The sequence below is a fragment of the Canis lupus genome, chromosome 32 (genome assembly GCF_011100685.1).
Source record: "Canis lupus familiaris isolate Mischka breed German Shepherd chromosome 32, alternate assembly UU_Cfam_GSD_1.0, whole genome shotgun sequence".
In the NCBI taxonomy this organism is placed as follows: domain Eukaryota; kingdom Metazoa; phylum Chordata; class Mammalia; order Carnivora; family Canidae; genus Canis; species Canis lupus.
In genome coordinates, this window is record NC_049253.1 from 33224658 (window position 1) to 33236743 (window position 12086).

Genomic DNA, 12086 nt, shown 5'->3' on the forward strand with positions numbered 1-12086 from the left:
TTTTGTTTATGGTATACAAATAATTGTGACTGAAAATTTTATCTTTTTCCTTATGTGTCTTAGTTCGTATCATGGTTCTCTACAGGATTTGGAAATTCCATTTGTCCAGTGAATAATTCTTGACAGACACTAGGATTTGCAAGGCCTATAACTATTAGTGAACCACAAAATTACATGCCTGAGGCTCAGGGAAACTAATGTTGCAATCATCAAAACATTCATTCAGTAAATTCTTAATGAGTACTTGTTTGGTCTATAATCAGAATTACTCATGGCAGAGTAGGGAAGCAGAAAAGGATGGTATGTTTCTAGTGAACAGCACATAGCTTTGTTATAAGTTGGAACATAAAATTTATATATATATATATTTTTTTTTTAAAGATTTTATTTATTCATGAGAGACACAGAGAGAGAGAGAGAGAAAGGCAGAGACACAGGCAGAGGGAGAAGCAGGCTCCATGCAGGGAGCCCGACATGGGACTTGATCCCGGGTCTCCAGGGCCATGCCCTGGGCTGAAGGTGGCACTAAACTGCTGAGCCACCTAGGCTGCCCCTAAAATTTATATTTAAGCCAAATTTTGGAAAGCCTTAAATGCCAGGGCAAGATGTTTATAAATTCATAGATTAAGATAGAAGGGTTTTTATGAAGGGATTTGAACTGCTGAAAGGCATGATATAAGTGGTACTTGAAGGGAGGTTAATCTGGAGGTGGTGGTCCTACAAAATAGATTGTGGGGGACCCCTGGGTGGCTTAGCGGTTTAGCGCCTGCCTTCAGCCCAGGGCGTGATCCTGGAGTCCCGGGATTGAGTCCCACATCGGGCTCCCTGCATGGAGCCTGCTTCTCCCTCTGCGTATGTCTCTGCCTCTGTGTGTGTGTGTGTGTCTCTCATGAATAAATAAATAAAATCTTAAAAAAAAAAAAAGATTGTAGGCAGCATGGTAGAATCAGAAGCAAGAAAATGAGGCCTCTCTCATTTCTAGACATAAAGTAACAACAGCCTAAGTTAGGATAGTACAGTGTCCTTTCAATGGTGCAACACTTTGACAAAGCAGGAAGTTTTCTCTGTTTTACTCTCTTACTATAATTAGGATACTGCCTGTCAACTCCCCCCCCCCCCCCCCCCCCGCTCCTGAGTTAATGTAGGCTTATTACTAAGGGAGAGCACTTTCATATATGAAGGCCTTAGGATTTTACTAAAAACATTGTTGGGGTGCCTGGGTGACTAAGCCGATGAAGCATCTGCCTTTGATTCATGTCATGATCCCAAGTCGGGCTCCCTGCTCATCCAGGAGCCTGCTTCTCCCTCCGCTCCGCTTGTGTTCTCTGTTGCTATCTCTGTCTCTGTCTCTCAAATTAATAAAAAAAAATTTTTTTTAATTGTTTTCTGGTAAAATGGCCTTCATGCTGTCATGAAATTGTCTTTGAACATTATTGATTTTGTTAAACAATTGGAAAATTTAATTTAGGTATGTAGTCTTGTGCTTTGTCAAATACAGTAGTCTTGAAGGGACATAATGTTACATATTTTCACAAAACAGTGTCCTGAAAAAAATCTTTTTAAATTTTCATAAACACTCCTTACTCAAATTATAAGTACTTGGTTTTAACCTTTTAAGTAAATGGAAGGAACAAGATAACCTCTCATTACTTTTCTTTAGGTAATTGAGTTTTATCTTGTATCATTGGAAGATGACCTCAAGGATTCATGTATTTCTAAACTTAAATTTTTAATTCTGTGATCCTTTTGTTTTTTAAACATTTTATTTATTCCTTTGAGAGAGAGTATATGAGCAAGGAGGGGGAGCGGCGTAAGGAGAGAATCTGAAGCTGACTCCACATTGAGCTGGAGTCCGTTGCAGGGCTTGATCCCATGACTACCGTGAGATCATGGCCCGAGCTGAACCAAGAGTCTGATGCTTAACTGGCTCTGCCACCCTGGCGCCCTAACCCCTTTTGTTTTTAATGTGACATGCTAGGCTTATAGAGGACAGGGGAGATACAGAAGGATGGTCTGTTCTCTCTGTCTCAAATTGTCTTCTAGCCAAAGTCTCCATACCACTAATAATTTTCTATGAATCCACTGAGAAGTATATTAGCCAAAGTATAGATCCCACATTATGCTTCTGAAAGAATACCTAAGAAGGTTCTCAATAAGAGGTGGAATTCAAATAAAGATAGTATGTAACTCCACTCCTATAGGTAAAACCAAATAGTTCCCTCTTTTTTTTCCCAAAGACACTGTGGAGAATTGATCCCTACACTAAGGTGGATAAGGGTCTCCAATACCATGCTGTGTTCAGTTGTTTTTTTTTTTAAAGATTTTATTTATTTATTCATGAGAGACACAGAGAGAGAGAAGGGCAGAGACACAGGCAGAGGGAGAAGCAGGCTCCATGCAGAGAGCCTGACGTGGGACTCGACCCAGGGTCTCCAGGATCACGCCCTGGGCTGCAGGCGGCGCTAAACCTCTGCACTACCGGGGCTGCCCTGTATTCAGTTTTTAAATTAATTTTTCCTTGAGTTTTATTCATTTTTCACTATAGGATTTTTTTTTTTTAGGATTTTTAAAGAATAAAATTTTAATTACCTATAATTCTACCACCCAAATATAAGCACTAATATAGGCTTATTTATTCCCTTCATATACCTATATACATACCTATATGTATGTCTGTATGCATATATTAAAAATATTTTTGATGTGGTAAAACATACTAACATAATTTTTAAATATATACTTCAGTGACGTTAAGTACATTCACATTGCTGAAAAACCGTAACCACTATCTATGTCTAGGACATTTTTGTCGTCCCACACTGAAACTATGTACTCCCTACTCCGCCAGCCCCTGGTAATCACTCTTCTACTCTGTCTCTGTAAATTTAACTACTCTAGGTATCTTGTATAATTAGAATCACAATATTTGTACTTTTGTAATGGCTTACTTCACTCTCTCCAAAATTCATCCATATTGTAGCATGTATCAGAATTTCTTTCCTTTAAAGCTGAATAATATTTCACTGTATGTATATACCACATTTTGTTTATCCGTTTATCTGCACATGGGCATTTTAGCTATTGTGAATAATGCTACTTGAACATGGGTATACAAATATCTGTTCAAGTCTTTGCTTTCAGTTCTTTTGGGTATGTAACCAGAAATTGAATTGCTGGATCAAATTCAATATTTAGTTCAGTATTTAACTTTTTGAGGAACTGTTATACTGTTTTCCACATCTACACCAACATTTGCTGTTTTCTGTTTTTTTGTTGTTTTTTTTTTATTCTGAAAAATTGAAATCATGATATTAATTCCTTTGAGAGAGAGAGTATACAAGCAGAGAGGCGGAGAGGGGGAAGGAGAAAGAATCTGAAGCAGACTCTTCTACAAACACATACCATTTTACATCTTAGAGTTGTTGTGATTTTTTTTTTTTTTTCTAGAGAGTGAATGCAAGAGAGCATAAGCCGAGGAGGAGGGGTGGAGGGAGAAGGAGAGAATCTTAAACAGGCTCCATGCCCAGCTCAGATATCAATATGAGGCTCAATCTCATGACCAAGATGACCTGAGCCAAAATCAAGAGCAGACATTAACCAACTGAGCTGCTTAGGTGTCCCCTTATAGTTTCTTAGCCTTATACCGTGAACCATTTTTCATGCCCTTTAGAGTCATATCATATATTAAAAAGTGTTAAGAGATTTATCATCTTTTTTCAAGAAGTAAAAAATATCATCTTTTCAGTTTTATGAGAGAATTATGTCCAAGATTAGACTATGCTGTATTGATTTTTCTAAATGAGTACACTGTGTTGGTTTTTTAAAATGTTGACCAGGAGTCTGATTTTGCATGTCAATAATACTGTTTCCTAGTGATACTTACAGTGTTCATGTAGCTTGCTTTATCTAATGTGGCTATTAAAGTGTATTTATAGAGGTCAATTTAATTATGTTTTTAAAAAGTCATATTTAAACAGTCAATTTAAAGACATAAAAGCAAAAAGATGGAAAAGGGTTAGAGTTCTAGCTGAGACAAAACTGCACTGAAGTGATAAGAGATTTGAATGAGGATTATCTGGGCTGAAATAAAGCATATGGATAAATATATTGCATAGTTTGAGGTTGGGAGGATTTAGACATACTTTGAGGGAGGATTTTGATTATTGTACAACTGTTACTTCCTATTCAACAAGACATCTGCACCTCAAGTTATGTGAGCTAGCCCATTGGCTATCCATTCCTGTTGCAAGGCTTTTTGTTTCTAATTTTGATGAAGTGTCATTCCTAATTTTGAATTTGATTTAATTTCATTATAAATTTGGAGTCATTTTACCAAGGAGTCCTATGAAGTTGCTCCCCAAACTTTTTTGTGCTAGTAAGTTTGTGAATTTTCAGGATACCCTCCCAGGGTTTGAGTCACTGCCATGAGAAGTTAGAGGGGAAACTGCTATCATCTCCTCTTGCCTCTCATGGGGCAGGAGAGGAAGACATACTGTTGAAACTACTTTCTGATTAGAAAAGGGTCAAGGCCAAGGTATTTCTGGTACTTTAGGTTTGTAATATACGGACTTCCTCCACCCAGAAGTAGAAGTCATATGCTAGAGAGTACATCTGTAGTTGTGTATCAGGTCAGTCCTCTGTAATAATGCACACACAGTGACTCCCAGGGCTTTACTGTCTGTAGTGCTATGAAGTTATATCTTGCCTGAGGAGTTAGGTTGTAAAATTGTCACATAAGGCAAAAATGGAAAATCATTTATAAAAAATAGGAAGTCTTTGATCACTTCTTTCTTTAGGTAAGCCTTTTTTTTTTTTTTTTTTTTTTTTTTTTTTAGTTAAGCTTTTATGAAGAAGTTGGCTTGCATTAGGAGCCATATTTTATAGAAAACATCTGTTCAAAACTCCACACAGATTTCAAGCTAGGGATTACCTCTCCCACCTCACAATTTCTCTGAGGCATGTGCTGCTTGATAGAGCTCAAACTAAATTGGACTCTGTAATTAATTGCTGTATTCTTTTGGTTCCTCTATCCCTAGGGGAAGAGAGGTGAATTTCCGTAGTTATAGATATGTGAATATAATCTACCTCCACTGCATACTTTTGATTTGAGATTGGGCCTGGCCTGACCCTGATTATCTGACCATTTTGGCATTGCTGTGTTAGTTTTCAGCCTTTTTTCCTCTTGTCCACTGCCAGAAACTTCAGTTCTCCTAAGTGGTTTTTGGAAGACCTGTACTAAACAGTCTGCAAATCCATATATTCTTACAGAAAAGACCATATAAAATGGTTACATATTTACTGGCCTATTGTCATTTATCTTCATATTCATAGTTTGACATGAATTCCATAAAATTACAGTTTCATCAGGATGCGGCTGCCCCCAGTTGCCTCCCAAATCTGGCAGTAAAGTGGCACTACCTTGCTAAGATTGTCTGATATTCTTTTCTTTAATAAGTACAGTGCTGAAGTCTGGCAGGACAGTGTAGAAAGCCTCCCATCGTTATTTAAATCCCTACTAAAAGAGGGCTTTGCCCAGCAAAGCATTGGCATTACTTGGGAGCTACCTGGAACAATAGAATCTCAGGCCTTTCCCTATACCTGGTGAATTAGAATCTGCATTTTAACAAGATCCTCAGTTGATTTTGATTGACAGCTTTAAGTAGTACAAAATGCTCTCCACCACACACACACACCCCCAGTGGTATTATTGATCAAATAGTAGGGGGAAAAAAATCCATGCAGACAGGGAAATATTATTTTAAATAGGCAGGAACAAAATTTTTTCTTAAACAAGTACCACAGCAAGAGTGATGTTTAAGAGTTAATTGAGAGTTAATTGAATCTGACACAACCTAAATGAATTCAATTTACCCAAAAACTGATTATTTTCTTAGGTATTTTTTGTGACTTGATAAAAAGAAATTTTTTTTCCTTATAAAATTCATTTGTTCTTTTTCGGGTTGATGGAGAAGAAGCAATTACAAAATGAGGAGTTTAGAATGTTTTTGATGCTAGTACTGTTTAAATGACTTCTACATTTTGTCTACAGAAAATCAGTATATGCAAGACCAGGCACCTATGTTGGAAGGTGAATTGGTTATAAAATATGTCTTTGGAAATTATGCAATCATTGAATATAGTTAATGAATGGACATTCACAATAATGCATGTGAAACTCAAAGTTGATATTCTAAATCTGATCAATCATTTTTTAATTTGACTTCCTAATCAAATCAAATCTTAGAGCTGATTGATTTAACATGGTGACCTAGTAGATTCAAATCATTCAGATCTTCTATTTTATATGATCATAAAGACAATGACTATATCAAGATTGTCTTAAATAGGAGTAAGATTAGAAGGTGATGAGAGAGATTTGAATGATTTTCTGTGTATTACCAGAACCTTAAGAATTTAAGCAGATAGCAGCATATAGTTTAATATTTTGTGATTAGTTCTTGAGTGTTTTGAGGCTTATTTGGCTTTCTGTCTCCTAGTAAACTTGTAGAAAATTAATTCCATTTTTAATATCAAGACAAATGAAGGACGCCTGGCTGGCTCAGTCAGAACATGTGACTCTTGATCTCAGAGTCTTGAGTTTAAGCCACATGTTGGGTATTGAGATTACTAAAAAAATAAAATAAATTTCAAAAAAAGTAAGGCAAATGAGTGTATGGTGGTTAGAAGATACTGTTTTTTTAAAAAAATTTCTGTGGCATTATGTATGGATCACAGGTTTTTTGATCTGCTAAGCAATTTTGTTGTGATTTAATATCATGGATATCAATAAAACAAGTAAAAGGTAAAATACTGAAAGAATGTTTAATTTGTTGTAAGAAGAGTAATTTTTTGTCTTTAAACATACAAAAATCAATGAGATGTAAAATGATCACATTTTGATTTTAAAACTATCCTATTTCTGGCATGTTTTCTTTAAAGATACTGGCATTAAAGTACTTAATGAATGCTGCTACTGATGTCTGTTTTTCATTTTGAAATGAAGGTTTTGGGGGGTTTTTTAGGGGAAATTTACTAAAGTTGACTAAAGTTTAATTTTGTATTTGCTGCCAACCTGGAATTTGTTTTGTGGCATTAAAAAAGTCGTATCACAGATATTTAAGTACTTTCTATTGTATAAATTTCTAAGGCAAATATGATAAAAATTGCAGTGTAGTTGGGACTTTTTTTTAACAATGTTTCTACTATATGGATGATTTGCTTATATTGAATTGCTCCCTCGGGAAATAGGAAATTGTTACTTTTATTCTTTTCTGTATGTTGAATATAGCAAAAGCATTTTTTATTCTTTATTTTTTAGCAGACTCAAGTTATTTATTTTTTCTTTATTAGGAGAAAATTCCTAACTGATCTTGAAGGTTATACATCAATGTAGACTTTAATAAAGACTTCACTATCCCTAAATTTAGTACAGTTCTTTCACTTTAAATGAAATAATACCAAATTACCTTGCCTACTAATCCAAGGCCTGTAAATATTTGGAGGAATGAGTTTGAGAATCCAGGGCCACAGGGTGATCCCCAGAGCTCAGCTGGTAAAACTTTTGTGATAGTTATCTTTGGGGTTAAGGCAGAATTTTTAATGTAAGATGGATATAATTGAGTTTTCTTCTTTTCAGAATTCTAAAGGAAAATGCCCTTTATTATCTGTTATAGGTCCTCAGAATGGTTGGAATGATCCTCCAGCTTTGAACAGAGTACCCAAGAAGAAGAAGGTACTAGAAAAAGATGTCCATCCAGTTGCCTGCAGATGTTCTGTTGATCACATAGCCATCTGGAACACATCACTTTTTTCACTAATCCTTTTAAAAGCAAAGCTTACTGACTGAGAGGTTTAGAGTGTATTTTAGCTTGCATCTTCTCCATGAAGGGAAGGAAAGGAAAGAAAAAACCAAACAAAACAAAACAACCAATATGGTGGTGTGAATTTAACTCCCATTAGAAGACCAGATGTAAATTCCTGACAAGTCTCTTACAAAGAATAGGAAACAAAATTTTCCAATGATTTTTTTTTTCTCTTTGGGTTACTTTGGTCTTTGGTTTCCAGCAATAGTCATGAATTTGGTAATTATATTTTGGACTATTTTGTCTATCACATATAGTATGAGTGAAGAAATAATCTTGTAGCTGAACACTGTTTAAATGTCAGTAACTGTTGAGAGCTGATGGACACAAGAAAAGATTAAGATTCTTCTTTCCTCAAACATTTCTACTTTTCTTTTTTCTTTTTTTACTTCTGGCAGTCTTTCCTTAAATATAGTAATGAGAGGTCATAACAATAAAATTGGGAGGCACTAAATGAACAAAAATCCCTAAAATTTAGGTTCGTGATAATCAGAAGTTTAATCTGCTACTTTTAATATGATTGAATTGACAGGTAATATCAACTTAGTGATCTAGGAAAAGGGGTATTACATCCTGATCACATTAAATACAAACATACATTTGGCATATCTGATTTCACTATTGCTAGATATAATTCTCTAGACTTTGACATCCTCTTTCAAAACAGCATGTTTTGGCTCTCCATATGAGAAGAAGTGTGGAAGACAAAGAGGAAACTGAGAAGTCCAGTTTTTGAGCTCTCCACCCCTCTTAGCCAGATCGCCTCTGCTTTTAGGTTTACTCTAGAATTGCATAAAAGTTCATTTGAAAAAAGTATTCTATTTTTTAAAAAACTTTTAAACCTTATTTAAAGGTGAGGAAATAATTCTTTTTCTTATACTTAGTGTCTTTTATTTCTGTCTTTTAAAAGATGCCTGAAAACTTTATGCCTCCTGTTCCCATCACATCACCAATCATGAACCCTTTGGGTGATCCCCAGTCACAGATGCTGCCGCAACAGCCTTCAGCTCCCGTACCTCTGTCGAGCCAAGCTTCGTTTCCACAGCCACATCTTGCAGGTGGCCAGACATTCCATGGCATACAGCAACCCCTTGGTCAACCAGGCATGCCATCATCTTTCTCCAAGCCCAATATTGAAGGTGCCCCAGGGGCTCCTATTGGAAATACCATACAGGTAACAGTGAATCTGCGAAGGTGGAATGTAGAGATGGCTCTATTTAGTTCTTTTTTTTTTTAATGTGTTAACTTCCTTTATTAATGAACATCTAAATTTGGTTTCAATTAAGACAACCTAAATAAAAAATAGTAACCCTTCTTTTAAGATTGATCATGCATGGGTATTATTTTTCACTTACATGGCCATAAACTTTGGCTCATATATTTGCTTATGTATGTTCACACTAACTTGACAGTTGCAGTATTTCATTTGACCTAATCAGGAGCCACAATTTAAGATCAATTGAATTCCGTATTTTCAGCCAAGCTTGCTAAACAGAAGCTATTTTCAAAGGTATTTCCCTTTAAAATATAAAATAAAAATGTAATGAGTTGTATTTTTTCTTGTGTAAGAGCTGGTAATATACAGCCTATCTTCAGGTGGAGCTATAAATTTGTACCTGCTTTTCACAGATAAGCAACTAGTCAGCTGGCAGGGTTCTAGACAATGAAAAATCACATATAACTGATTTAGACATATAAAGATAAACATTTTGATTTGTTCATGAAAAGTGAAGAGCTTGGGTCAAAGTTAACATAAGAAGAGGAAACAAATCCTTGTCCAGAGTGTAAAACTAGTTCTATTTTTGTCTTTGATTCATTGAAGTCAAATTTATAAAGTTATATCTCTATCACAAGGGTATACTTTACTATTAAGAGAGAGTTCTGCCTAAGGAACTTCTAAATATTAAAAGTTGCATTATAAAAACCAGTGTTTTGATGGAGGTAGGAGGACTGACTTCTTTCCACAGGAATATAAATTATAAAGATCCATTGCTAATTTTTTTTAAATGATTACAAGTCTATGCTATTTTAGGAAGCTACCCAGCCATTCACTTTTGTTTAGACATGGGGTTCCCATGCTGTACTCATTTAGACCAGAACCTCAGTTACCATCAGAAGGGAAAGCTGCACAGGGAATGCTTGTTTAGCCAGGCCATTATATACTTGGCTACCTGGATGTCTCTGAGGCACCTCACACTCAACATTTCTAAAACCCTATTCATAGTCATCCTCCCAAACCCAGTCCTTAAAACTTGGTGTTTCTTGTTTCTGTGAACTGCACTGTAATCCTTTCTATTTAATCTGGCCAAAAACCTGGGCATTGTCTTTATACTCTTTTTCCTTCAATCCCTCTTTCAAATCTATCCCTAAGTTGTATTGATAGCATTTTAAAATTTTTCTCAAATCCCTGGTCTATACTAAAGTCTGGGCTATGCCGCCTTCATCTCAGGTCTTCAGCAGTGCAGGAGCCTCTAACTGGTCTGCCTTTGACTGATCTATCTGGTCTTGTTTCTGCTTTGCTTAAAACATTGCTCTCCAGATAAAGACCAAAATATTTTACATTGCCGGGAAGCTATCAGTTTCATACTTCTCCTTGCTGTCTCTCTGCCCCAGCTACACTAGCCTCCTTTTAGTCCCCTTGTCATGATGTCATGATCCTTCCTTTATACAAGTTCTTCCTTTGACTGGAAGGCTTCTCCTTTCCCATTTAACTGGTTAACTCTTACTTGTCCTTCTGATAAAATTTCCTGAAGAGAGCTTTCCCCTCAGTTCAATTCCAGTTATAATGTCTGTTGGTTCCTTAACATTAACTTCTTAACATTAAATAAGCAATTAAATAGCAATACAGTTGCTATTTTAAGTGTATTAATGTAATGTATTAAGTGTATTTTAAGTGTATTAATGACATTCTATTTTTTAACTTTTTTCAAGTAACATCTTCATTAAGATATAAATGTCTGTAAAGTTTTTGTTTTATGACACTTTAAAACGTTCTTTTTCTTTATTAGCCTATAAACTGCCAGAGAGCTGAGATCACTTCTGAATTGGCTTGCAAATACATAGCCAGTGCCTGGCACATAATTGCCTAATATTTTTTGAATGAATGAACTAATAAATCAGAACTTTAAAAACTTAAACATGCCTTCTTTGTTTTTCCAGCTATGCATTCAGTAACATGGTGGTCTCTTCAATTCCAACTTTTGACTTAATCTTGCAGTTTGATGATAGCCCAGTTACCAACCTCCAAAAGTAAACCAAAGACTAGAAGAATGCCAAGATAAATGAGCCAACAAGCAGAGCAAGCAGCCACTCTAACTAGCCAAACTTTTTAAATGCCTGTTCTTTTTATTTCCTACTGGCTGTCTACTTTGCACCAGATACATACTGTAGTGATCAGCATATGTTCTATAATTGATCAGATACTTTATATCCAGTTCTGTTTTTGAAAATCAAAGCTGTAGAAGCCTGTACCTTCTACTGAATATGTGATTTTCATTTTACTTATCCCAAGGGATTTCACATGTTAATTTGTCATTTGATTTTAACAGCCTATCTACAAGGTAGTTAGTTGGTTTCTCTTTGTCACACTTTTAGGGCTTTGTGTATAGGTAGTTTCTGGTCATTTCTGGTCATTTTATGATATTATTTCTTCCAGCATGTGCAGTCTTTGCCAACAGAAAAAATTACCAAAAAACCTATTCCAGATGAGCACCTCATTCTGAAGACCACATTTGAGGATCTTATTCAGCGCTGTCTCTCTTCAGCCACAGATCCCGTATGTATTTTTTTCTCATATTTTGCTTATTTAAAATAATCTCATTTATGGAGCTCTTCTGTAATTGCACAGAGTCTTACAAGATACACTTTAGAAGTTTGTACAATAGTAGTAAAACTAGCATTTATATAGTTTGCTTTACATATAAAGATGTATTATAATTTCTATTATATATAAATAATTTAATCCTCACAATAACCCCAGGGTTATTTGTCATCTTTATTTTATAGATGACCAAATTAAGGCAAAAAAGCAGTTAAGTAATACCCAAGGTCAGAGCCAGAATTCAAACACAGTTTGGGTCCAGAATTTATGCTCTCAGCCACTATCCTGTATTGCCTCTCATCAGCAAACCTCATGTTTGGCACTTAAATAGAACAGAATGGTGGTGTGTAAGAAATTCAAGTTTGAAAAAAAAAAAAAATTCAAGTTTGGGCTTTCTGAGTTTA

At 35.5% G+C, this 12086-nt stretch overlaps 1 protein-coding gene across 11 annotated transcripts in view; it reads left to right on the top strand.

Annotated features, from left to right (window-relative positions):
- The window catches only part of SEC31A (SEC31 homolog A, COPII coat complex component), an 80230-nt gene that overhangs the window by 60258 nt on the left and 7886 nt on the right, over positions 1 to 12086 (top strand). For 6 of the 11 annotated variants that reach the window (XM_038582273.1, XM_038582276.1, XM_038582280.1 and 3 more), the window contains 3 exons: positions 7674 to 7732; positions 8773 to 9036; positions 11518 to 11637. In XM_038582273.1, the coding sequence (XP_038438201.1) occupies positions 7674 to 7732; positions 8773 to 9036; positions 11518 to 11637 (443 nt within the window). Of the gene's footprint in view, positions 1 to 6049; positions 6089 to 7673; positions 7733 to 8772; positions 9037 to 11517; positions 11638 to 12086 lie in introns of all 11 variants that reach the window. The other 5 variants (XM_038582271.1, XM_038582274.1, XM_038582277.1 and 2 more) reach the window with 1 other exon arrangement.